Below are 25,603 nucleotides of genomic sequence, written 5' to 3' on the forward strand. Positions count from 1 at the left end.
TTTACCGCTAGTATTTACGCCTAAAGCGTCTTATATCTAGCCTTAGCTATGAGGGTATCTTATTATATATACCTTCCTAAACCTAAGGAGTATTAAAAACCTTCCTTTAGACCAGGTTATCCCTACTCTACTTAAGAAATTTAATATTACTAGTAAGAATTATTAAGCCTTTATTAACTCTTACTTACGGGGGAAGCTAAGAAGGCAGTTCTTTATTTAATATCTTAAACTCCTTAAGTAAAACACTTTCGATCAGCAATACTACCTAGCGGAGGAGATATAGGGGTTGATAAATGCTGCACTGGTAACCCACGTTGGCGCTTGCTTGTTTGACGCCCTCCTACGCCGCCTAAAAACATTGCTAACGGCCTAAAGGAACATTGCAGCTCTCTAGGATAATATGGCCCGGGTGCATGCATCGTGCGTGGCCGCAGAGACGAGTATAGCGGTAGTGGCCGGTTGTATAATACTAGAGGTTTCCCAAGGTTATCAACCCTAGAGTAATTCGCATCTTTTTACTCCCGCCACCTTAAGGAAGAGGGAAGTGCAGCGAAGAAATTTCGAAGGGTAATAACAGACCATGTCTAGCTGGGCTCAAGGCCAGTTGCAGCACATAGGTAAAGGTTCCTTAAGGGAAAGCATAGAAGAGTCCAGTAAAACAAATATCAGGACCACACTTCTCATTAATCCATCTTCCATACTCTTCTGCGCGTATAGAAATTATGCAGTCCTTGTGATTTTCCCAACAGACCCTAATAAGGCTATGAAAATATTAAGGATCTTCCTAATACAGTTATCAAAGGCGTTGTTAAAAGCTATTAAGGGTCTCTCCGGCTGGCTAAATCGGCTGGATAGTGTTAGGCAGAGTTTCTACAATCGGTTATATAGGATAGGCTGCTTTATGCAGGGAAATTGCTGCATTCTCGACCCGTCGGTGCTTTCTCTATAGCTCTGCAGTTCTCCCCTCACTAGCTTAAATATCGCTAACGACATGTGCTTCTATGGATAACGGGGAGGCAGGCCGCTTCCGCGAGTCATAGCCCACGACAAACTTTGCAGTGGTATAGCTGCCTTGTTGACCCGAGCCTCTGTTAATTCCATTGTTAATAGTAGAATCCAAACTCAGAGGCTCCAGAGTGGCAGACTCTTTATCTGCAGCAATGTCTCTGGGTGTAGTCTCGTTCACGGGGTCTTCCAACCCAAGCCTGGTATGGAGGTAAGCTAGTCTCCTGCTAATCTCGCCCGACCGGCGCCCTCGCCTTCCTGCAAAGGGGGGGAGATAACCGGCAGGGAGAGCGCTGGGCGTTCCTTGAAGAGATGGGCGTGGGGGGCGTGAAGGCTGAGATTGGCGAGGTCTTCGGCGGCGAGGCCTGGGGGTAGGAAGAGCGGGTTCATCGTCGTCTGAGATCTCGATAATCTCTATCTTAGGTGCCCTATCTTCTTGAGGCTCGTTTGTCGTCGGCTGTTGAATAAGAGACCCTGGGCCATTTCTTAAGGAAACTCTTGCGGAACTTCTGGCAGCATCTTGGGGCTGGTCGACAGCAGAAGTTCCTGTCGTGCTTGGGGCAACACCTTGGGGCCGATCTTGTAGACTCTCTACCACGGCGCTCCTGGGCTGCCAGGGAACACCGAATGCTCTTAGAACTAGAGGATAATTAGCAATACAAATGGTCTATAATAGTAAGTACTTACCGCGACAAAAGAATCCAGCCATTCTTGCTTCCCAGCGTGTCCTCAATCAGCGTAGTTCACATGTTCTAGACAGTAACATAAGCATTAGCGAAAAAAAAGAGCACTCGCTTATATAAGCCCCATACCTTAAGGGTAAAAACACTGGATAAGTGTTTGGAGAGGCAAAACATTCCTGGCAACGGGTTTAAACCAGGATGGCGCGCAAGGAAGAGCTAGGGTATCCGCGAAAAGATACCCAAGAGGTAAAAGACTCAAGTCAATACAGCTGGGCCCGGGAGGGCAAAGGCGACGAGGTTGTGACTTCTGTGCGAGAAGTGAAAGAAACAGCGTGAAAAGCCAGAATGAGGACAAAACATCAAGTCGGAGGGTTTTCCCGCATCTATCCACCTGAGTTAGTATGCCGCGACTCAGTTCACGTGACCTTCAACAATGCATGTGCAGCACATCATAGGAAAATACCAGAAAATACCAGTAGGCTGTCCTCTTTTTCGCCAGCCCAAGGAATGGAATTAAGCATCGCGTGTCCTAGGGTTTACACTTCTAGCAATTAGTGACAGAATCACTAAGGTGCAAAATCACAGTAGAACCACAAAGGGAGCGCGCACTATAGAAAGAAACCCAGTTGTCTATCGAGCAATAATTCCATGATTGCTAAAGGTCCCAAGCCGTGAAAGTTCTCCCAGCCCATTCCTTTCCCATAGTGCCACTGTCGCAAACCATCTCCCATCCCATGCCTTCCCTCTGTCGTAAATCATCCGTGATAACGCTGCCTGTATTCCGTGTTTCGCATGCCGTAGTCCGAGTATGAGTATAAAACGCCGTTATTGCTCATTGCAAGAAGAAAGAAAATGTCAGTAGGATCGAAGTTAATCGTAGCTGACATACCGTTCCATACCGCTATGCACCTAAATGCATAGAGAAGAAAAGAAGGCGATGATATTAAATACCAAAGGGGAAAAAAGAACGGAAGGACGAAGAAAGGGGCAAGACGCATGTCAGGCCCACGTCGCAGTTCATCTCGTCGGATCAGTTTTGCACGTTGTCCAAATCCGACAGTCGCTGAAGCGTGTCCCAGCTGCACCTGGCGTGCATCACAATGCGAAGGACGTCTGGAATATTAACCTCGGCGGATTGGAACCACCCCCATAGTGTCTCCAAATCGCTCGTATCTTCCAAGGCCTGGCGCTGCCGGGCAAAGACCTCAAGGTCCCAATCCAAGGTCTGGCGCTGCTGGCTCATTTCTTCGGCAAAGGTCTCTTTCTTACGGGCAAAGGTTGCAAGGTCCCGATCCAAGGTCTAACGCTGCTGAGCAAAGGCCTCTTGCTACTGGGCAAAGGCCGAACGCTTCTCATCCAAGGCCTGGCGCTGCTAACTCATTTCCTCAACAAGGGTCTCGCGCTGCTCGGCCGTAGAAGTGCCAGACCCTTTAAGAACGGAAACCATATCCTATTGCAACTTGTCCCAGTACTTGCCGTGTGGTCTGATCCTGCGGCGGAGTCCAGTTACCGCCTCACGGAGTTCCGTTGGATGGATATTGGCTTCAATAGTCTTGAGCTTGGCCAGCAACGAGCCAAGGGTCTCTTTGCCGTACACCTGCTCAGCGGGCGCCACCTGAATCGTCTCCTGCCAGGTATGCTCATCTCTGTCCTCGAAGTAGTGCTCCTTGATTTTAACACTCCAGTCCGGCAGGTGATCAGAACAATAAAGCAACACCGTCTTCCTCAGACCCATCGGCAAGACCCGGATGACTGGCTCGCTGAGCCACAGTCCCATCTTGTCCTTCAAGGCAAACTGGTCGAAGTCGGGGTTCCGAACCTGGTTGATAAGATCGCCAGCGCGCTCGAGGGCCTGGACCCTGGTGATGGAACGCGTCACCACCTGCTCGATGGGCGAGTCGTCGGTGTCGGTCGACGCTGTTGACTCTCGGTGGGACTCGTCTTCACTGGGTGATGGCTCTTGAGGACTTGACACGAGTTGGATTTGAGTGTGTCGAAAGCGAGAATCGACAAGGCCTCGATACTGATGGGTGGCTCTGTTGTAGTAACGATGCTGAAGTTGTCGCTACCGCTGTGCTCCTTGCGGACCTGAGGAGCAACCATCTCATGGTCCACCTCCACAAGAAAGCTTTCATGCCCGACCTGTTCGGAAGTGAGAATAGCAACTCGGAGCCACTTGGTTGTGTCATGAGCGCCGAAGAGTTCAAGCACGTTCGGGCTGGACTTCTTCATGCTGGCCGTGTCCAATCTGATCTTTCGGTAGAACAGAAGCGCGATCATGGAGATCATGACGTGGGCTGGAAGGCAGGGAAGCTTTCCGGTTTGCTGGTAGAGTCGCATGGCTGTTTTCGAATACTGTTTGATGGTCTTCCATCCACTGTAGGCGGTAATTCTCGTGCTCAACGTAGTGTTCAGAAGCTTGCCCTTCACGAGCCTGTCCTGGGACTTCTCCCAGCATTCGGGCGCATCGTCTTTTGCTAAACCCGCATGTCTGAAAATGTCATCCACGATCTTGCCACTGACCTCCTTTTGGAGTTCCAGATCGATCTTCTCGAAGCGAAAGGCTTTGTTGACATGGACACTGAGCACTGAAAAGTCTATGTCCAGGCCCTGCAGTACCTGCAGCGTTTTTCGAACCTCCTCGTCGTGTGAAGGCATGATCGTTTTGCTGTGGCTGAATCAAGATCGCCAGTCTGATGGGAAGCCTAATCACAAAAGGAGTATTAGTTGTTATTTCTGCAAAGCCAAAATCAAAGCACAGTACGTACATGCAACGTAGAGTCAAGACATATGTAAAAATAAGCCTGACTGCTGGTGGAGTTGCTGGTGATCTGTCCTGGAGTAGAAGTTAACAAGATGTGAAGTTATTAGAGCCATTGGAGTATATCCTTACTTGCGTGATAGAGCGGTAGCTAAACTCACAACCCTGACGTACAGTTCAAGTATGACGTGGGGTTGTCCTTGGACTTGCGTGGGAGGTAGAGAATAATGCAGAAGGTCTGCCGGAAAGGACGCAGAAGAGTTGCCGCGCGATGAAGGACGAAGAGCTGTTCGGAGGGACGCAGAAGGTCCGCCCAGAGGGAGAAGAGATACTATGCCAGATAAAGAAGTGCTGCCCTGAGGGACGAAGAAGTGTCAGGCGTAGGAGAACGGCCTCAGCGTGGAGGCAAAGGGATGAAGAGGTGTTGTGTAAAGGAAAGGCAGGAAAGAAAAGAGAAGTTTGAGACGAGCTTGAAATACCCGCCTGGGGAGGGAGTTAGAAACACATCAATGTGCAGAGAGCTGTGGGGATATTGAGAATGCCTGTGATCGTGGGCAGGCGCCTGGTTACCGAGTTACTCATTCTTGAAATATCCGGTTTAGTATGGTCATCATACCTTAGAGGAGATAAACCTCAAATCTCCAACTCGCCTCCTCAGCAAGCAGAATGAGGGGCTGCAAGCGGGGCAAATCGCCTCGAAGGCAAACGAGTCCCCATTGTGTATTGTCGCGTGGTAGTGATGCCTGATGTTGATAAAGCTGGAAGGGATGTCTTAAGGAATAAATAGTGGCCTGGAGCTAAGCCATTATCACCGTTTGGTGTCAGAAGAGAGAGACAGTGGCCTAAAGCAAAGCTATCTTCTATTAACGCTGGTAGGATGTTTGGAACGAGAACCGTGGCCTGAAATTAAGCCATGTTTGATTATTCGTGGTAGGACAATATCACCTTTGTCGCCCAAGCGATGGATGGCGGCAGCTGTTTTAGGTCATGTGACTATATGCATTACCTAATCACAATTCGACACCGCCATATCTCTCCCCTCGCAGCAAGCCCGTTTCAAAACAACACTCTCATTACCTGCCTTTCAAACGGTAGGCAACCCCTCGACTCCATGGCCCCCCTTCTGCCTTTAACGGCAGATTAAATCTAGCAGCATTTTTCCTGTCTTTAATTAGCAGGTGACGACCGCATTTGTTGTTTTGAACTCCGATCACAGGTCGAATGGCTCTTATGTCAGCCACGGCTCTTTAGTCAGCCACTGCTGCTGGGTTCCTTCCTTCCATCTCTCGCCCCTCACACAGAATGCTTCGCACACCCACAACCCAGGCCTTTTCCCCAAGGCTCGAACCTCACACCATCATCATTAAGTACAGCCTACTCGTATGACGCCCAAGCCTTAGAATTGACAAGGTATGCAATTCGGTCGTTCTTTTTGCACGCGCAAGCTGACTTTGCCTAGCCTCTCCGGTCCCTTTGTCGAGACAGCCGATCTCGGGGCATTTCTCAGGCTTTTCAGCACACTGGACATCTCGAGGTAACCCCACTCGCTTCAACGCCAGGGCTCTGCCAAGCATCCCCTCTCGTTTACCACTGCGGCCAGTCGTGTCGCCTTACGCCTCCCTGTCCCATCAGTCAATCAACCGCCGTCCAAGTCTATCAATCGACTTCAGCATGTTTCCCCACAGCCCGGGTCCCCCCGTTTTCGCGTCACCTGGTCAATTTGACCTTGATGCTGCCAGAACGGTGTAGTGCACCAATGGCACTGGAGGAAGCGGTCCACTCACCGGCGCAGCCGCCACCATTGCCGCTGGGGCACTGGTTTATGGTGCATCATTCGCCAAATCAGAAAGCCAGCACCACGGAAAAGTCGCAAGTTCATTCCAGAGTCGTACAGCTGGATGTCACGATGCTGCTGAGAAGGCCCACAAAGAAGTGCAAGTCCTGGCAGACAAATGGCTTGCCGCAAAGCAAGCAACCTCTCGTACAAACTCCTGAGTCCAGAAGTTCCGTGCCTCGCTCAAGAGAAGGTGTCTTTCTTACCTTTACACCAAGAAAAAACACGAACGTGATTCCCAACTCCGTCGCATTGAGGACGCCATCAAACTTGCCGAGTCTGAGTGGACTGCCACGGGAATTATCAGGCCTCTTTTCCGCCGTGCATTTGCCTCGGCGGTCGCGTTTGGTCCTCCATTCAAAGCCCCCCAAACGCCAGTTGAGCATGTCAAGGACGAGGTCATTTCCAATGACTTTGCCGACTGCGACGACAAAGACCTTTTGAGAAAGTGGTTTGACAGAACTTCGCTTGAAACTCTCAAAGACGCCGAGGATGAAATTGTCGAGGAGTGGCTCAGGTTTGTACAGCCAAAGAACTAACCTTTGTGTATACTAAGACACTAATAAATTGTCAGATCTCCAGTCGACCCAATCGATGAAAGCACCATCACATCAGATCTCCTTGCACATACAAGTGTCGCTGAACTGTCCGATATCATTATCCCCGATTCCACCTCTGAAGGTGACGACGCATTTCCCTCCACCTTTCCATATACCGAAATCCCCGACTCGCAATCAGACAATCGCTCCCTATTGTCTATGGATAATTCTTTCATTATGTCTCTCGATGAAGAGGATGAAGACTACGCCAGTGACCCAGCATATACCAGCGACCCAGACTACGTGAACGAATCCGACTCTGATGACGAATCCGACTCTGACGACGAATCCGACTCGAATGGCGAGTTCGACTCTGATGACGATTTTGAGTGGCTGCCAGTGTCCAGATCCCGACAAACGCTCGTGTGCCAATTGTCCAGCAGCGGAACACGCATCAGAATCCAAAAGCCTGGGAAGTACGACAAGGATGTCATCGTACATCTGTCTACAATCCAAACGAGACAAGATAGCACTCTCTCACTAGATTCTCGTCCTAGTCCATTGTACAACAATCTAGCACTAAGAGCCAGAACATCACTAAGCTTTGGCTTGGAAGCACTCTTCTCCACAGAACCTCGGTCATTCTACGCACTCATCGACGAGGCCTGGAGACTGCGCGATGCCCACCTGCAGCACGCGAAAATGTTCGATTACATGCTCTGGATCAAAGAGAAGCCGGGGCCTGACACCTGCTTCAGTGGGATTCACCACGCTTGCCCAGATGCAAATCTGACTGAGATGCTTCAAATTAACAACTCTTTGAACGACAGCCGGAATTCGATGAGGGCGAGGTACGATCATTGGAAGCTCATCGTCGGTCACATAACGCTCGGCTCCAAGAAGGCAACGAAGTCTCTACGCATGACTCAGACGCTTTCCCTCGAGGAGTTTCAGCACATCCTCACCGGCATGTACGAGACATCACACCTGTGCAACTTTTCCCGATGCATGAACCCCCTCCACATGACTGCCGAACCTCATGACACGAACATCCAACGCTCTGCTTGCTTTGAAGAGGCCCGACGAAAGGCCCTTGCTGGCCAGAGTCTCAGTCGCGAATGTTCCCGGCATAATTCCCCATGCCTGCTCCAAGCATCTACATTCTCAACGGAGCAGATAACCATTATGGAACATGAGGCTTTGGGCAAGAGTACTCCCCTGGAACTTCCCCGCCAAGTCCAGATCCAGGTACCAGGAACACTCAATCTCCTACAAGATCACATTAATATCTACAAGTGGGAAGGAGATAAACGCAAAATAGCCAAGACCATCCAACTCTCCTCTCGACCTTCAAAGCTCGAAGGAACCATGCCGCGGCGGATGCACTGCTCCAAGTCGCTTTGGGCAATTAACGTCGCGGATGTTGTTCATGACTACGTGCTCTAATCTTGTCGTCCTTTCCCCTGTTCTTTCTTTCTATTATTCTTTCTTTCTTACCTTTGTACCGGCGACGGAGTTGACCTGGGACTTTACGCACATTTTTCAGTGGGCTTTCAGGCGTTAAAGATTTCACAAATATCTGTAGGGAAGGTTGGGGGGACTGCAGCATTACCATCCATCATGCATCATGGGTATTGATTTGTTTTTTTTTTAGACGAGATATGTTTATTTGTTAATAGTTATAGCACATTTTCAAGGTTTTCACAATTGCGACCCATGTTCTACGTACGAAAGCTCTAGGTTTATTATTTTACGAAGAGGTGTTTTGCAACTGGTCATGCTTTGAAGTGAGCTGTATAAAACCGAACAAAACTACAACTTAGTGAAGGGGCAAGTTTAGAGATCGACGCGGGTTCGGACCTTCCCTTGGCAATCGCCAACCTCTAGACCATCATGTCCACCATCTTCATCAGCAACCTGCACCAGCATAACCGTCTCAACCATGTACAATTCCATCAGCTAAGCAAGAGAAAAAGAATGGAGTACAACCGAGTCTCCTCCTTCCTTCATGACCCTTGTGTCTTGTCGCTGACATTTTATACCGTGGTATCAGCGTCATCTTGTGCGCCAGTATCGGGAATGCCTGCGTCAGCCAACCGTCGACGGACCCTCTGATCCAGCTCTATCATCCCATCCACCCCCAGCAAATTGACAGCCAAGGTCAGAAGTTGCTCAGGAACAGAGTACCCTTGCGACTTGTAACTAAAGAAGAGACAAGATAGGCAGCTGAGGTCATCTTCTGTGCGTTTTTCATTCAGTTGCTCCATTACGCCAAATGTAACGTCACTCGCGATATTGACGGCCAGCTCTGCTGCCTTGTCAGCAGTCTTTTCCTCAATCGTCGTGTTGATATTAGAGGAAATGCTATCGCGGAGCTCCTGGATTTGCTGGCTGTGAGCCGACAGGGTATTGCACTGGGTTGACATGTTGGAAATGATTGAGAGGTAGCTCTGGCTTTTCTCATTCAAGCAAGTGAGAACTTCCTTGACTTCTCTGCAATTGGCAACCAATGATTGGCGCTCCAGCACGCAGTCATCGGGGAGAGCCTTGACAATATCGTAGATCTTCTTCAAGGCATGCATACCCATGTTGGCACTTCGCATCTCCACGGGTTGACCTGGCACGGTTTGCTCGTAGTCACATTGATGCAGATCATTCTCTAGGGCTCTTTCGACCTTGCGAGCCCATTCCGGCGCGAACGACTGACACCAGAAGAAGACGTTAGTCTTGGCCTCACGTGGGAGAACCTTAAAGGTCGTTTCATTGAGCCACTCGAGGACCCTGGTCTTGAATTCGGGTCGTCCTCGACTATCATCGTCGTCCATGAGCGTAATCAGGTTGCCTGTGAGCTCCATTGCCCGATCACGGGTCAGAGTTAATTCAAGGACTATCGCCTGTGGCTCGGGAAAGTCGATAAAGCCCTCGTCATCGTCGGGAAGGCGGAGGCGGGGGGGCTGGTTGTCTTCGTTGTTGTCCAAGGTGCCAGTCCACACGGGAGCGTTGCGGAGCATCTCTAACTGAGTCTCAGCGAGAGAAGCGAATCGATTGGGAGTTGGTCGGGCGACGGTAACTTCCTAAATGCCGATTGCCTTTCTGATAACCGGGTGAAGAATGCTTTCGTCCTCGATGATGACGAATGGTTTTTTGGAGATCTTGGGATAGACCTTGATAGCAACAGACAGCCAACTAAAGACACGATAAGTGTCCAGCATCTCCAGAATGGCCTCATGTGGCCGGGCGAGTACTGCAGGGGATTGAAGTCAGCACCATTGACTCATTCCATGGACGCGAGGCAGACATCATTCTGCTCTGCCTTGCAGTAGACAAGCAGTCTGGCCCCGGGTTTACAGCCCACCCTCAGCGACTCAATGTCGCCATTACTCGTCACAAGACTGCTTTGTTTGTGTTTGGCGACATCGACACTATCCCGGCCATCGACCCCAACAGACCCAAGCGCCCACGGACTGAGGATGAAACGGCTGAGGATGGAGCTCCCGTGAAAGTCAATGCCACCATGATAACGAAGATGTTCCAGTGGTTCCGGGACAACAACATGATCATCCATCTCCAGGGCGATCCCACCGTGGACCCAGACGTATGAACTAGAGAAGGGCGTAGTGCTGCTATCAATAGAGGTAGAAGCATCTAAATGATATCTACTTAAAAAGTAGCTAGGATTGTCTAAGGCTTGCCAATGTGTATGATGTAATGTGATTTGGTTTAGACCATGTTCCTAGAGTGATCTGCTTCGTATTATAGACGATGCCCAAGCCCTCTTATTGTGAGTAAACCTATTATTCCCTTATTGAATCATGACCTATGCTTGGCTAGTCGACTCGGTGACACCGATATGTCCAAGTGAAGACGCCAACCCTGAATCTAAGTCTCTCATCAAGTCTCCCCATAACAGGGTAGAAGGCGTTTCTCCCGCCCAAAAGGGATCGTCAGGTAGGTTTTCCAGCCCAATATTGGCCAAGGCCTCTTCCCCAATACTCATAACATTATAGGTGCTCGGGACAGAGGATTCGTCAACAGTCTCTGAGCTGGTCTGTTGGTCAGCAGGCGTGTTTGCGGGTGTGACTATCCCCAGTCTGGCGCAAAACGCCTGGACAATGTCCAGGCATTTCGTCTTAAGGTGTTGAGCCAGCTGCACCATGTCCCTGGAGCCAGCTCTCTCGAACACTCCCGCAGCCCGAGTGAGTGTCTTGCGTGCTGACGGAGAGAGTGGACAAATGGGATATCCACAGGCGAAGCCAGCCAGGCCAAAAGTTGCCGTCCGTTGCCAGTCGATAACCTGGTACCAGCCCGTAAGGATCTCTGAGTCTCTTAGCACCTGGTCCAGCATGTTGGTCACCATAATGGCAGAGTTAACGCAGGTGATGCAGTGGTTGTCGCTGGAAAACGTGCCAAGTGCCGGTGTCGGCAGAAACGAGTTAAATGTCCTGGTGAGCATCATGATCAGTGTGTGGTAGTCGAGCTCGAGGATCAGGCGCTGTCTCTGTAGCCAAAGAGGCTCTGTCTGACTCAGGTTCAACGCGGAACGGTCAACAGAGAATGGAACTCCCTGTACACGTGGTGTTTTAAGTGTTTCTGGAAGTTCTTGGATCCATGTTTTAAGTTGCTTGAGCTGTTGCGAGAGATATTGGGCGCACTTCTCACGTGATGAAGGATGATGATAAAAGTCTGGAGAGTCAATGTCTTCCAAGACGTCCTCGGACACGGCCACCAACTCGGTTTGGATCTCGCGAACTATTTGGAAGAGTCGTTGCCTTTCGTACTGGAAGCGGAGCCAGTTGACATCCGCAAGGGTAAATGTTGGCCCGGAAAGCTGTGCAACATGGTCAGGCTCTGGCTGCGACATGCTGTGTACCTCGAAGTCCTGGATCGCGAATGGACGGCCCAGGTACAATGATAGCTGTGCGTCGAGGGTGGCCAAGCACGTCCAGATTCTTGAGTCGGGCGTCCATGATCTTGGCTCGTCCTCAGACATCCCGTCATGGTCATACCCGAATTGAAGGCCTAGCGATACTGCAGTTCTAATCGCTGACCCGGTCATCGTGGATGCTGAGTTGACTTGGCCGAGGGCAAGGAGGTAGATAGCGCTCAGGAAGTAACACTGAACTGTCCTCAGACATGGGACTTCGAGATCCTGACTGAGGAGTTGCTGAGATTGGAGGTAGAAGTCGTATCCTGGTTGATCAGGGAGAGCCGCAGCGTCCGATGCCGTATAGGATGAGCTAAAATGAATGCACAACGCAATAACAATGTCCACCAAGGGGCAGGGCTTTCTTCCCGTTGAGCCATGCCAGAGAGTGTCATAGTGACGCCGGAAATCAGCTTCGTCCAACACGGGATATATGGCATGATAACCCTGCCAGTAGAGGTCAAGCAGGGCGTCCTGCTGCTCGCGTTGCAGCTGACTGGAGGTTCCTATGTGAGATGGGGAGGTTGAGGATTTTGGAGCAGATGGAAAGTTAGACTCAAAGTTCATCTTGGTGAATGTTGATAACCGATGGGTGAAGTAGACGAGCGATGAAGGGCCATAGTAAATTCCGTTCATCCGGGTCCCCTTCCATATCGGGAAGCGTCTGCGTTTGGAAAGACTCTTGACACTTGACGGCTCCGGCTCCATCAACCTTGTCTCAAGTTCTTGGACCTGGCACCTTAGCCGCTGGACCTCCCTGCACGATTATCAGCAAGATATGAGCGTGATATGGGGCCTCAACTTACCGAGTCGCGGCGGCAACGCTCTTGAAATCATCACGACCGGAATTGACGCATTCTCGCTTCGCTTGCTTGCAGTTACGACATGGACGCACCGAGTCGCACTTTACCCGAGTCAAGCGACACCAGTCACACGCGCGGGAGACCTGAGCTCTCTTTGTGCGGGGTTGGGATGGCGGAGACGGAGGTTTTTCGCTCGAGAGCGAATTTGGCGTCGTGATGTCGAATGTGGTGAACATTGAGCGAAGGGGAAAGAAGGTATGACGCAAGATATAAGGACGAGGGGCTTGAGATGGAAGTCTTTGGCGATGATTGACTTGTGCGTCCGCCTGTGGAGATGGATGATGGAGGCTGCCAGCCCAACACCCAGACGCCAGCTCAAAGGTCTGATAGCGTCATGCCCCATATTTGTCAGCTGCCTCATCTTGGGGCGTGGCAAACGCCATCATACAGGGACAGACAATCTTGAACCAGCTGAAAAAAGTAGACGCTGAGCGTCTAGAAGCAGAGAAGCATGGTTTCAATGAGTCCCAACTTCAGATTCCTCATCTTGAGTTCGTATTCCTTACGATCCCTCGACACCCTTTAACTGCCAAGACTGGGTTGCCTACCGATAATCACGGCCAATCATGCCCTTGTTTTTTTCCGGATTGGGAAATCGGAGATGCTCCGAAAACTCCTTGCGGAGGGCCGGCCCCGCCGCCGAGTCTCCAATTGAGTGGTCAAACTCCTTCCTTGTCTTTGTCAAGGCCCGATATCGAGAAGGCATATCGTATATATGTTTGAGAAGTAAGACTCTGTTCACCAGGGTCTACGCTTCATTTGCGGGCTGTTCAAGTCCGGGCTCGGGGGTACCTTGGCTTGTTTGCCTTCCGTGTGATGTCCAGCTGGACAAACAATTCGGAATTTGCCAAAGAAGCGCATGGCCTGGATAGAGGGTAGCACATTCACCTGTTTTGTCCTCCCTGGAGACAATGAAATGTGGGTGAGTAGGTAGTTCTTGAGAGCTGGCCCTGCCTTAAACTGTCAGTCTTTATCACGTCTTTGTCCTTACGCGATATATCACCGCTAGGGGGCTTGATCTTGTAGAAGATGGAGATTTACTTAGCCATCTTTGTATTTATCGCACGCGTTGCTCTTGGATCCCAACCCGGAGAGCGTCCGGCAGCGCTCTGTGGAAATCCTGGTAAGGACGACTATACTCTTGTTCAAGGTATGAGATTGCCCTTTGGATGCGAAGCGCATCGCCAGCTAATGCTTTCTCTAGACCCGTTCTTTGGCGATCAGGATTTCGGCCAGCCTGGCATCATCCTCGAGACCGTTTACGGCGACGCTTCTCTACGCTGGTTCATGATTTACCAGAATGGCATCGACTTCAAACCGTACCGAGCGATGAATGCAAGTTGTTCTCCTCAACACAGGTCCTAGAGCTAATGATTCCAGCAGATCCCGTCCAATACCGCTGTCTTTATCGACGTTCCCATGGCCTGTCGCTCTTTTTCTTGAAGAATCGTCCGCGGCTCCACTGTGAACTTCGACAGCCGAGCTCATAATCTAGGCACTTGGACAGAGATCAACTGGGAGAACTACCCACGAGGGTATGGAGGAGTTTCTGTCATCGAAGGTACCTCTCAACGCTGTGCTGGAATTCAGACCTGGATTTAACACCATTCAGGCAACGACGGAGCTGTCCTCTTCCAGTCCGAAGACGCCGGGGCCCCTATTATGGGGTTTCCAAACAATCTCATCCCCATCGCGCCAGAAGAGTGCAGAGCGGTCAAAGACAGCCAGAGTCCAGCGCTGAAGCCGACTGACAAGGATGGATATGACCAACACACCAGGGAGTTTACTATGGGGATCCTCGACGACGAGAGAGTGTCAATCCATAAGAACTACACCGCAACGGCTATGTCCCATAGCGGGAGGTTCAAGGTAACATTTCTCTACGGGTATCATTAAGCCGAGGGTGGTCGGGACTGTTTAAGTGAAGGGCGTGCTAGGGTCCGCTTGCTCTCAGTTCAACTCAACCTTTCACTGGGAGTTTCCCTGCCTCATCTCATAGGTGCCTCCATGTCACTAAAGTTCCGAGAATCCCGTGTTTTAGTCCACGCCTTATTGTTTGTCAAACTGTCCGTTTCCCAGCCCAGTGTTCAGAAGAAGGCAGCCTCTCACCCATCGCCGTCACCAGTATCACTATCTCAACGCATTGTGGACAATTTTGTCACTATGAGATGCGTCAGTATTTCTTCATGATCGTAGTGAATTCATCACGCCCTTTATCCGCCGCACAGCGGTCTTTTACTCCCATATTCCTGGCGCGTTCCCTTCGGCGGAGCCCTTAACGGCGTCCCCAGACACCTTTCCAGCGCCCTCCTTTCTAATCTGCTGCAGTGTATAGGCACGTGTTGAACAAGGAGAGGATGGCTCCGGCATTGGGAAAGTGGTTAAGGGTTTGTAGCTTGATTCAAAGGAATGTCCGCCCAGTGTCGGGTCCAGGGCCGTAAGGAAATCAGACCAACATCACCTTTCTAGTGTCCACTTCCTTATTATGCTCGTACGTGTCGTCTCCGGTCATACGGTTTCCCTTTGCGTTAAAAAACTCCATATGGGTCTAAACCGACCACTACGTTCTTATTAACGTAAGAATCTCGATCAGCCTAAAGAGACCTACGTCCATCCTCTTTACCCCCTTTCCGACCTCCATCTTTCCGAAGAATCTCTCCATGCTGGGCCCAATTCTATCACACGAGGGTAACAATACATAAATCTCTGGAGTGTTTTCCCCAGCTTCGCAGATAGGTTGGTCTGCAGCACTGTTGGACAGGCTCGTGGTAAGTAGAGGAACAAGACAGACCAAAGAGCAGTCGACTGAATCAGTTGCCGCAAGGCATGGTCAAGTCCTTGGTTAAAAGTCATCTTGAGATCTTGCCGTCTCACCTTTATCACAGAGGCGCCGCCCTCTTCTCGTGGCCATTCGTGCCAGTTACTCCGCACTCCAATATCGCGGAGAACGTCAGAGGCTCCATCCCGAACACGGGTCTAAACAATCATAGCCGTGATCATGGGGTCTTGTATTGTACCCATTGGGTCAGTACACTCCACCAAATCAACTCTCAGATCTGCAGAGAGGTAAGGAAAACATTCATTAACATTATATAGCCAATGCAAGTGTCCATCTAGCTTATCCCACATGGCTGGTATCGTCTATCATATATACAATCCGTGCTTAACAATCATCAACTTGGATCCAATCCTTCACAGCTCCCACCAAAGCTCTATCACCTCGTCTTTCATCTCGTTTATCTTTAGCTGAGCCTTCTTGGCATCCCCCACCTTTTCATCGCGTCTAGGTATATCGTCCTCTACACGGTGGACATACACCTGCCGCAGGTTCTTTCCAACCATTTCCGAATCGATCAGACGGTAGCTCTTCTTAAGGCGACGGTCCATCTTAGATCGCATCGGAGCCATGCTCCAGTCAAACCCTGCGGCTCCTTCCCAACTGCCCTCCATCTTGTTCAGATCGACGCTCTCGAGTCCGGCAGAGTACTCGACGATGCTGTAGCCGTTGGTGAAGACCGTGTCGGACCCAAACGTAAACCGCTGTAGGAAACAACTTCCACAAAACTCAGAAACCTTGACCATCTTGTCGACGGGGGCTTGGTGCCACGATTTCCAGTGATGAAGACTCATGGGAAGACGACCAGATTCGTAAAAGCCGCTCATGTCCCCGCCCATGTCCAGCTGGTGGAGTCCTTTCACGACCGAGAGCTTTATCTTCGTCTTGCTGTAGATGCACTGCTTAAGGAGACCGTCGCCCTGGGGCACATGCTCTGCTGTCAGACATGCCTCAAGATGCGGGTCTAGCTCGCGAAGAAGTGCTGTGCTGAGGAAAATTCCTGCGCCACCGAAGCCCATGTATCCATGGTGATTGACGGCGTCGTGGTTCTCCGACAAGCCGCCCACGTATGCCGGCAGCTTGTGATCATATTTGCCAAGAATCTGACTGATCGGGTAGAGGGAAGGGAAGAAGGTGTCGTCGTCCACGATTGCCGTCCATTTCGTCTCAGGGGTCGCGTAACGGAGCAGATCACGTACAATGGCAAAGTGTTGCTCGTTAGGTGTGATTTTGTCGTTCCATGGGCTCTTAATAATCAACTCAACTCCACGATCGTGAAATTGCCTCGTCAGGACTTCATATTTAGGTTCGTCGCCAGGGTCCGTAATCACTGCCAACAGTCGAGCGTGTGTATTTCCAAGCCAGCTCTCGAATTGCGGCAGCGACTCGTTCAAGCGATCGAGGTTGGTGGCAACGCCGAACAAGAAGCCAGAGTAATCTTGGACGGGGTATGCCGGCGGTACATTGAGCGTGATTGGTTCGCAACTTGACTCGGTCCAGCCCTCGCATGCCTGGTCCAGTTGGACAACTTGTCCGCGCTTGATGAGAGGATCGGGGTTCTGCGACACAACCTGGCTATCGAGCTTGGCATTGATGACCGGCCGGATGCATCGCTTCTGATAAACGATATTTCTTGTGAGGCCGTAGGAAGGGCGACGGAGGTGATCGAGGGTTGAGGCGCAAGACGGTGCGACGGCAAGGTTTGGGCGGTCGGGCTTTGCTTCGTCGAAATGCAAGGGGAGCGAAATGAATCCTCCAAGGTTGAGGAAGAAGAGGGCGACTACCACGAATGCTGTGACAGCAATTCTTCGCCGACCGGAGCGGTAACGGGATGGCATTGCCAACCTCGCACACGGATACACCGCCAAGCGACTGTTTCGAGACAATCGATGACGTCGCCGACGGCGTACAGCTGTTGTATGTTCGACGCGGTGCTATCTGAATCGAGCGGGATTGAAGGAGGTCTCGGACGTTCGTTGCGACAGAGCTTGAGCGGTAGGTTCTATCGGAGGAAGAGTTGAAAAGAGTCGTACACTCGCGGATGTCGCAATCACCTCAGAACTTGAAGTCAGGAGGTTGGGCGATGATGGATCAGATGGATGAGTCCGTCTGGTGAGTATATAACCAAGAATGGATATAAGACAGAAGAAATCAATATGAAAGACATCAAGACATATGTACCCCAAAGCGCAAACTGCTGATGTGCAAGACAAGACGGGAAGAGAGACAGATCGAAGATGAAGAAATCATGCCCGGGTTCCAAGGTCGCCCACTAGGGGGCGCACAACTCTAAAAGCGTGGGGGGTGGGGCCGAACGATGTCCGGAGCGGCAGGCAATAAACCCGTGACTTCCCACAACCCGAAGCAGTGACAAGACAGGTTCCAAGTCGTGTTGCGATGCTTTTGACATACAATGGGGAGCTGAAGAGTGTCATGGCTGATTTATTTGCCCATGTTTGGACCGCATTCCTGCTGACGGAGGCGACGTCATGGTTCTTGGGTCATGATAAGCGTTGTGGGAAAGGTGGAGACGGCTGACCCCTATCATGAGCGCTGTGTTGGCCAGATGCTACGATAGCGATAAGAGATAAGCGATAAGACGGTTGATAAATCGAGGACAGCACAACGTGAATTGGCTGTTAGGATACTTCTTCTTTCTCAAGCATCCAGTTGCTCGGTTATGAATGCCAAGTACAGCGTTGTATGTATTTTTAGACTGAGACAGTGTCTTGGGTTTATCTTTACTAGGTAGGTAGCTTGGACTCTGTAAAATCTCCTTGCTTGCACGGGGACCAACTATGATTAGTCTTCTTAGGATCACTAAAATTAAGACAAGGGAGTAACATATCCTTATAAGATTTTTATAGAGGCTTAAGCAATGTTCTTATAATAGGGACAGGTACGCTCCCTTTGATCTTTGTCTCGGCCTTGACTCAAGTCATGATCATAATCCTGCAGCTTACAGGTATGGCTTTACCTGTTCTTCCGACCACAGCCAAAACTTCTCTGCCATTCCTGTTCCGCCCTCGGACTCCAGTAAGGCACCAGCCTGTAAGTCTGGACGGATGGGCATGAATCGGCCCCAAGGGACAACTAGACGCCGTTAGAACCATGCCCTCGACAGGGAGTTGGGCCACTTACCCCAGATTCCTGATTTTTCGATTGTGATATCAGGGGAAAATGCAGCAAAGAGCTCAGTGTAAGCTCCATTAATAGGAGGGTAGCAAGTTATGACTCGAGGGTAGTACAACCACCAGGCTGAGGTACGGTCAAGCTCGCTGTGTAAGTTACCGGGGTTGAGCGCCTTTGTACATTAGCAACAGGCTGGATGAGAGCAATTAATAGACCTACCACGCTCACAATCCCATCTTCTTTATACCTCCTTGCAAACTCCGCATTATGGTAATAATTGCCAGCCTTGCTCACACCATACTTGTGCATGATCGTGCGCGGCTTGTTGTAATCGAGGTTATCGGGGTCAAAGCCGTTTGTGGGTGAAAATGCATCGGCAGCTGAGCTAGACACCCAAATGACACGGACAGAGTCTTTCGGCGCTGTCTTGGCTGTCGCCTGAAGAAGAGGTGTGAGGTGCTTGGTAAAGAGAAAGTGGCCAACGCAATTCGTCCCCAGCTGAAGCTCATATCCTTGCTTCGTCTTTGAGCCCTCAGGGGGCGTCATGACGCCTGCATTATTAAACAGGAAATCAAGCCTGCTCTCAGCTTCGAGGAACTGCTTTGCCGAGGCACCAATAGTGGTCAAGTCGGCAAGGTCAAGCTTGAGCAGCTTCAACACGCCGCTGGACGACGGATGCTGCTGCTTGATAGTCTCGAGAGCGGCCCGACCTTTTTCCTCACTGCGACTGGCGACCCAGACAGTGGCGTTCTTACTGTAGAGGACCTGTGCAACCTCACGGCCGACGCCCGTGTTGGCGCCCGTCACGAGGGCGACACGGCCAGTCAAATCAGGCACTGAAGACTCTGTGAAGTGTGGTTTTGGCGGAAACGCTTGGCTGAGGGCGTTGAGTGGATTCATCATTGGAAAGGGTGCCATTCTTGAAACGTTGATCGATGGCTGATGGTGTTCCTGAGACTGTCTTGATGGTTGAAGGCTCAACTCTCCTCTGCGGCACGGATATCACGGGACAAGTCTCGGCCGCGCGGGGCAATGAGCCGAGGAGCCGGGGACTCAGCGCTCTTGAGACAGATAAGACATTCTTGCCCATGTATTTGACGTGCTGGAAGCAAGTGCATTGTTCAAAGAGAATACAATCCCCAAAGAGAATTTCGCTTGGAGAAGAGCCTGGGGATAAATGGCCTGGAGCCTCTTTTAAGTGCTGACAGTACGTCTGGGCCCTCCTTGGCGCATGCCCGTGTGACTTGATTCGTCTACGGACTGAGCTCCTCTGGCTTTGGCATGGCTTGGTAAGGAAATGAAAAAGCCTGATTGTGCTGGAAATGACAAAGGTTCACGAATAATAAAATCACGTGGTTAGGATGAAAGACTCGACTCTGAGTCTCTGACTAGACCGCACAACACAGAACAAAGCTTTATCATCCGTCGTGATCTGGATGAAGCTCCCGTCTGTCGATTGGCGATTGGCGCCCTCTTCCCGAAATACGCTTTTCCCCATCGGGCTAACACCCCCAGCTCTCCTCCAACGTCACTGGTCATCCTCGCTGCATCGTCCCCTGGCCCCCGCTCAGCCACACCTCGGGTGAGCCTCATCAGCCTCATCGGACTGGAGATCGGTGGCTTGCCTTTTCGGGTCTGTGGTGGACGTCAACTTGGCCCAGCCATAACATCGGACAAAAACGTCGCCCTCAGCCTTTTCCAAGCCTGACTCTTCTATCCCTCTCGTTAATTTCGTCTCGCGCATTCACCTCAACCGGTCGCTTTCCGTCTTCACTATCCCCTTCTCTCATGCCGCGGTTCGTCCGGTGCAATCGACCGACCGCGGACCCTTGGCGACCAACCATCGTCATCCACCAGCTCTGAACCGCATTGACAGCGAAATCCTCTGATCGCATCTGGCCCTCCCAAGAAGCAACCTGCGCAGCTGCCCTGGGATATGCTTTGATATCGGCGACCACGGCGCATTCTTCCTCCTCTGCCGCGATCGCGTTTGACTCTCCCTTGCCGTCTACAGCTTGCTGTTGCCCGTCGATCGATCCTCCTGTTTGTTTGCGCCATACCCCCGCCGTTCGAGGCAGCCCCCTCTCTCGTCGTGACAAGTTCATCCGAGCCGCCTCCGCTCCCGGGTCAACCTCCTTTCCTTGTGCAACCCGAAGCAATTTACAGCTGCCGTCTTCCGCGAATCTCGTTGGCTAGTCATCATGAGTGTTCCTTGTAAGTTGCCCGGCTACACCCTTGGCACAGACCCTCTCCCTCTGCATCAAATGCTAAATACACGACTCGCCCAGTGACTCCCGAAGAGCTCGATCGCTATACGCTCATCATTGATGAAATCCTTGGGTCGGCCGACCTCGAGACTATCTCGCGAAAGAAGATTCGACAGGGCTTACAGGCTGCCCTCGGCGGGCAGGATCTCAGCGACCAGAAGGTATGCAACCTTTCTACCAGTATTGCGCTTGCTAGCTGCCGCCTCCATTTCATCTCGTATCGCTAACCCGGCACGACAGGACGCCATCAAGCGCCTTATTGAGGCTCGTTTTGACGCCGTTTCTGGAGCCGACAACGGCATCGTGCCCCCCTCCTCCGTCGAACCCTACGCCACCAATGGCGCATCCGATGCTGGCGAGACCGAACAGTCGGCCACTCCCGAACCCTCGCGAAAGAAGGTCAAACGATCATCATCGGCTGAAGACGCAGACGCTCGCCTGGCTGCTCAGCTGCAGGCGCAGGAGAACAGCCTAGCCAGAGGACGCAAGACCCGGGGAGGAGATAAGGCAAAGCCCACCAAGAAGAAGGCTGCACCTCGCAAGAAGAGTGCTCGGAAGGTTAAGGCCGATGACGACAGCGACTTGGACACAGGGGACGCCGAGGTGGGCAAGAAGAGAAAGGCTGGTGGGGGTTTCCAGAAGCCCTTTAACCTGAGCACTACTCTGTCAGAGCTCGTGGGTGAAACCCAGGTATGTACCATGTCGGGTTTGACCCCTAGGTAAAGATGTTCGGGTGGACTAACATTTCATAGCTGTCCCGACCCCAAGTTGTCAAGAAGCTTTGGGAACACATCAAAGCAAACGATCTTCAAGATCCCAAGGACAAGCGCCAAATTATATGCGACGAAAAGATGCAGGCAGTCTTCAAGCAAGCTAGGGTGGACATGTTCCGGATGAACAAGGATATTGGAAACCACCTTTACCCGGTTGGAGAGGAGTGAGCTACGGCAGGACGACGATGCAGGTATAGGCCTCAGCACGAGGCAAGTCAATGAGGATTTCAGATGACAGCGTTTTAGGCGCGCAGCGGCGTAACCGGCATTGATGGGTTGCAGGTTTTGTTTATTCCCCTTGGCGGCAATGACAGCATATGGACAGGGGAGCATACTGGGTGATTTTAGTTGGATGAGTTGGATGCTTTGGCTATGGGTGGGTTTGCCCGTGGGTTCAGCAGAGGCCGTCGAGCAAGTGCTCTGAGGATATTCATGGCCTGTTGGGAGATGGAAGTAAAGGATAGGAGCACTATAGTTGCTGGAGAGTGAAGGCCATTTCCTCTTGGTGGGCTCTTTGGCGTCCACATGGCACTTCATAGCTGGTCAGGATGAGGGAGTATGCTTTTATACTAGGAATTGCTACACCACAGCTTGCGCTGATGGCTTAAAAAAACAGACTGGTTGCTTCATGAGCGCCAGATAAAGCAAAGTCAAATTGTTAATGCATAGAGGTGTGGCGAGACTGGTGAAGAATGTAATCCTCTGACTACAAAGACAATCAAGCGGGATATTCAGAGCATGCAAAGAGTGCCTTGCTTGAACAAAGAGTCATGCCTGAGGTGGAAATATCCATGTGAATCATCAAGACAAGGCACACTACCGGATTGGAAACCTCATTTTGGGTCCTTTGTATGTCTGTCCTCTTCACCACCCGCATCATAATGACTCAGGGATAAAGGCCAGGCCAATCTCGCCAACTCCGGCGTTTTCCTGGCCGGTGACTCTTTGGATGTCGTACCACCCAAAGAGGCCAATCAAGCACCTCAGTTTTGCATCGCCCCGGCTCTCCAGCCCCGGAAGGGTGAGATTACTCAGCCGCGGATACGGGTAAGGGTGGCTGCACAAGCCACAACGCCCCCACGGCACCACACAAGTTAGTGGCAGGGCAGGGCACAGCGGGAGGTACGTACCTGCCTGGTGGTTCCTGCCCGCCCACCGAGTCGGGGAAGTGCCCCGCCATTGCGAACAGAAGAAGAAGGCCCAAGGCCACCCCAAATAAAATCTGGTCGACATCATCGCCCAGGACATCACCTTCAGCCATTCTCTTTAACCACACCAAGCTTGCCACTCCCGACGACTCAAGCAAACCATCAAGACACAGCCCGCGACGCAGTCGACTCTTCTCTTCTCTTCTCAAGCCCTCGACCCACCAAACACCTTCACTATCTGGGTAGCAGCACCTCGACGAGCGACATAAGCCAGAGTTCCACGGATCTATCCTCCCACTTCAACCACGGCGACACATCAACCTACCACCAAGCACTGGGAACCGACCGTTATGGCTCCACAAGCCGGAGACTCTGGTGCGGCTGCCTCTGAGCCACAGAACCAAGGCAACGCCTCTCGCAATCGAGGACAAGGACGGGGCAAAGGCAACCAGGGTCGGCGAGGAGGCCAGCGACGTGGACGAGGCGGGAACAACGCCAACGTCCCTTCAGTGCCCGCGAACCCAGCAGCCCAAGATGTCGCTGCCGCAGCATCCAGAGCCCATGCTATGAGCGCGGGCAAGACGGCAGAAGCTGCCGACGACGATGACGAAGGTGAAGTCTGTTTTATCTGCGCGAACCCAGTCGCCCACCACTCGATTGCGCCCTGCAACCACACGACATGTCACATCTGCGGTCTACGTATGAGAGCCCTTTATAAGACGAAGGACTGCGCACACTGCCGTGTATGTTTCCCTCCCCGGCCTGCTGCCAAGTGCTGAATCACTGACAATCTTGTAGACTCCGGCTCCCTTTGTCATTTTCACCGACGATGCTGAGAAGCGCTTCGAGGACTATTCGGAAAAGGACATCACCACAACCGACAGCAACATCGGAATCAAGTACACCAACGAGGATATCGTCGGCGACACAGTCCTCCTCCTACGATACAACTGCCCTGACCCGTCCTGCGACTTTGCTGGCTTAGGCTGGCCCGATCTGCACCGCCATGTCAAGTCCGCCCACCGCAAGCGCATGTGCGATCTCTGCACTCGTAACAAGAGGGTATTCACGCACGAGCACGAGCTGTTTGGGGACCGTGAGCTGGAGAAGCACATGCGTCATGGCGACGACAAGCCCGGCGCCGCGGACCAGACCGGTTTCAAGGGCCATCCTCTCTGTGGCTTCTGCGGAGAACGATTCTACGACGACGATAAGCTGTACGAGCACTGTAGGATGAAGCACGAACGATGTTTTATCTGCGACAGACGGGACTCACGACATCCACACTATTATCTCGACTACAACTCGCTCGAGGAACACTTCAAGAAGGATCATTTCCTATGCAAAGATCGGGAATGCTTGGAAAAGAAGTTTGTCGTCTTCGAGTCGGAAATGGACATGCAGGCTCATCAGCTGAGCGAGCATGGAGGCAAGACGGCAGGGAGGGATGCACGAGTAGTCAACATGTCTGGATTCGATCTTCGAACGCCCTATCAACAAGAGCGAGGAGGCCCAAGTGGCCGTGATGGAGAGGGACGACGCGGTGGGCGAAGAGGTAATAGGGGCCGTGACCCTAACGCGGAAACGGTCCCTGTGAGCTCTGCCCAGCCTTTACGACGTGACGAGATTGCTTTCCAGCGTCAGATGGCCATCCATTCGGCCCAGTCCGTGTCGAACCGAACCTTTGGGGGAACGCTGTCTGCTCCTTCACCCACACCAGCCGCTGCCTCATCACAGCCTCGTGGCGGCAGTTCATCAACCACGCCTCGAGGAAGCCAGACGAATCTCGCCAACCCGATCGAGTCGGCCACGGTCGTCGACACGGCAAATCTCGCACCTGAAGAACGTGCCCGACTCGTTCGCCATGGCGCCGTGGTAGAGCGAGCAGCCAACCTCCTTGGCAACGACAGCCAGCGCATGGCGACATTCCGTAACCACATCTCGTCCTACCGCCAGGGCGGCCTCACGGCGCCGCAGCTCATCGATGCCTTTTTCACACTCTTTGCCGACACATCGTCTAACGCTCTCGGAACGCTTGTCCGAGAGGTCGCGGATCTGTACGAGGACAAGGCCAAGGCCGACGCCCTGCGCAAGGCTTGGCAGGACTGGCGCGCCATCAATGAGGACTATCCAAGCTTGCCCGGCCTGAGCGGTATGCACGGCGCGACGTCGAGCTCCAGCGGTTGGGCCAATGCTGCCACCACGAACCCGGCATTGCCCAACGCGGCGCCCTCTCAGAAACACTCGAACCGCGTGCTCAAACTCAAGAACAGCACAAGACTGGGAGGCCCTGCGCCTGTTTCGGCGGGGCCCTCGTCGTGGGCCGGTCGTCCTGCGGCGAACCCTCCAACTTCTTCCGCGTTTCCATCTCTCCCTTCGGCCGCCAGCTCCTCCTCTTCATCATCCCGCCCCAACTGGACAGCCTCTTCCGCTCCTTCGTCCTCTCAGTCAACAACCCTCAACCGTCCCCGTCCAGCACCCCGTCCAACGGGCGAAGACGCCTTCCCTGCTCTACCTGCCGCACCAAAGCCCACAACCACAATCTTTGGCTACGGCAACGGGCGTGCCGTCCGGCGTGATTACGGACACCGCGAGACGGGCTTCCAATGGGGCAGTGGACCGAGCACGCCCGCCACCGAGGAGCCTGCTGCTGGAGCCGAAGAGACTGGAGGCAAGGGTAAGAAGGGCGGCAAGAAGGGCAAGAAGCAGGTTTTGGTGCAATGGGGTTGAGATGATGACGAAAATTCATGTGTGATGATGCTACTATTGGAGTCGTGTTGGGGATACCAGGTCATGTAGTGATGAGGAGAATTAGCGATCAAGATATCAGAGTGCCAG

At 52.0% G+C, this 25,603-nt stretch overlaps 8 protein-coding genes across 8 annotated transcripts; 3 read left to right on the forward strand and 5 right to left on the reverse strand.

Annotated features, from left to right (window-relative positions):
• Nucleotides 1-973: 973 nt before the first annotated feature.
• Nucleotides 974-1,714, reverse strand: NECHADRAFT_75811 (uncharacterized protein; the record flags this gene model as incomplete). The annotated part of the gene is made up of 2 exons (XM_003046221.1): nucleotides 974-1,644; nucleotides 1,693-1,714. The coding sequence occupies 2 exons, from the start codon at nucleotides 1,712-1,714 to the stop codon at nucleotides 974-976; spliced, it is 693 nt and encodes a 230-aa protein (XP_003046267.1).
• Nucleotides 1,715-2,718: 1,004 nt separating this feature from the next.
• Nucleotides 2,719-5,031, reverse strand: NECHADRAFT_75812 (uncharacterized protein; the record flags this gene model as incomplete). Its single annotated transcript, XM_003046222.1, has 7 exons — nucleotides 2,719-2,988; nucleotides 3,199-3,634; nucleotides 3,664-4,276; nucleotides 4,308-4,393; nucleotides 4,457-4,519; nucleotides 4,611-4,780; nucleotides 5,020-5,031. The coding sequence occupies 7 exons, from the start codon at nucleotides 5,029-5,031 to the stop codon at nucleotides 2,719-2,721; spliced, it is 1,650 nt and encodes a 549-aa protein (XP_003046268.1).
• Nucleotides 5,032-5,927: 896 nt separating this feature from the next.
• NECHADRAFT_99051 (uncharacterized protein) lies at nucleotides 5,928-8,532 on the forward strand. Its single transcript, XM_003045648.1, has 3 exons — nucleotides 5,928-6,430; nucleotides 6,502-6,800; nucleotides 6,858-8,532. Exons 1-3 carry the CDS (start codon nucleotides 6,179-6,181, stop codon nucleotides 8,266-8,268), a joined length of 1,962 nt encoding a protein of 653 aa, XP_003045694.1. The 5' UTR covers nucleotides 5,928-6,178; the 3' UTR covers nucleotides 8,269-8,532.
• Nucleotides 8,533-10,639: 2,107 nt separating this feature from the next.
• NECHADRAFT_32741 (uncharacterized protein) lies at nucleotides 10,640-12,454 on the reverse strand (the record flags this gene model as incomplete). The annotated part of the gene is made up of 1 exon (XM_003046223.1): nucleotides 10,640-12,454. The coding sequence occupies one exon, from the start codon at nucleotides 12,452-12,454 to the stop codon at nucleotides 10,640-10,642; it is 1,815 nt and encodes a 604-aa protein (XP_003046269.1).
• Nucleotides 12,455-13,638: 1,184 nt separating this feature from the next.
• NECHADRAFT_105870 (uncharacterized protein) lies at nucleotides 13,639-14,505 on the forward strand (the record flags this gene model as incomplete). Its single annotated transcript, XM_003045649.1, has 4 exons — nucleotides 13,639-13,759; nucleotides 13,814-13,928; nucleotides 14,055-14,170; nucleotides 14,222-14,505. 4 exons carry the CDS (start codon nucleotides 13,639-13,641, stop codon nucleotides 14,503-14,505), a joined length of 636 nt encoding a protein of 211 aa, XP_003045695.1.
• Nucleotides 14,506-15,801: 1,296 nt separating this feature from the next.
• NECHADRAFT_105871 (uncharacterized protein) lies at nucleotides 15,802-17,283 on the reverse strand (the record flags this gene model as incomplete). The annotated part of the gene is made up of 1 exon (XM_003046224.1): nucleotides 15,802-17,283. The coding sequence occupies one exon, from the start codon at nucleotides 17,281-17,283 to the stop codon at nucleotides 15,802-15,804; it is 1,482 nt and encodes a 493-aa protein (XP_003046270.1).
• A 1,121-nt stretch (nucleotides 17,284-18,404) lies between these two features.
• Nucleotides 18,405-19,477, reverse strand: NECHADRAFT_32256 (uncharacterized protein; the record flags this gene model as incomplete). Its single annotated transcript, XM_003046225.1, has 3 exons — nucleotides 18,405-18,538; nucleotides 18,587-18,749; nucleotides 18,797-19,477. The coding sequence occupies 3 exons, from the start codon at nucleotides 19,475-19,477 to the stop codon at nucleotides 18,405-18,407; spliced, it is 978 nt and encodes a 325-aa protein (XP_003046271.1).
• A 1,384-nt stretch (nucleotides 19,478-20,861) lies between these two features.
• CHC2102 (uncharacterized protein) lies at nucleotides 20,862-25,495 on the forward strand (the record flags this gene model as incomplete). The annotated part of the gene is made up of 7 exons (XM_003045650.1): nucleotides 20,862-21,005; nucleotides 21,085-21,534; nucleotides 21,597-21,781; nucleotides 22,508-22,710; nucleotides 23,036-23,508; nucleotides 23,564-23,982; nucleotides 24,031-25,495. Coding segments are annotated over 7 exons (3,339 nt in total), but the record flags the coding sequence as incomplete, so codon positions are not given.
• Between the last annotated feature and the right edge of the window lie 108 nt (nucleotides 25,496-25,603).

The sequence above is a fragment of the Fusarium vanettenii genome, assembly GCF_000151355.1.
Source record: "Fusarium vanettenii 77-13-4 chromosome 2 genomic scaffold NECHAsca_18_chr2_1_0, whole genome shotgun sequence".
NCBI classification, from domain to species: domain Eukaryota; kingdom Fungi; phylum Ascomycota; class Sordariomycetes; order Hypocreales; family Nectriaceae; genus Fusarium; species Fusarium vanettenii.

Bases quoted from the DNA above. Each gene is read 5' to 3' on its own strand.
- NECHADRAFT_99051 (XM_003045648.1), top strand. From the start codon at position 6,179: ATGCTGCCAGAACGGTGTAGTGCACCAATGGCACTGGAGGAAGCGGTC. The intron at 6,431-6,501 runs GTACAAACTCCT...CTTTACACCAAG, and splicing joins CGCAAAGCAAGCAACCTCTC to AAAAAACACGAACGTGATTC. The intron at 6,801-6,857 runs GTTTGTACAGCC...ATAAATTGTCAG, and splicing joins ATTGTCGAGGAGTGGCTCAG to ATCTCCAGTCGACCCAATCG.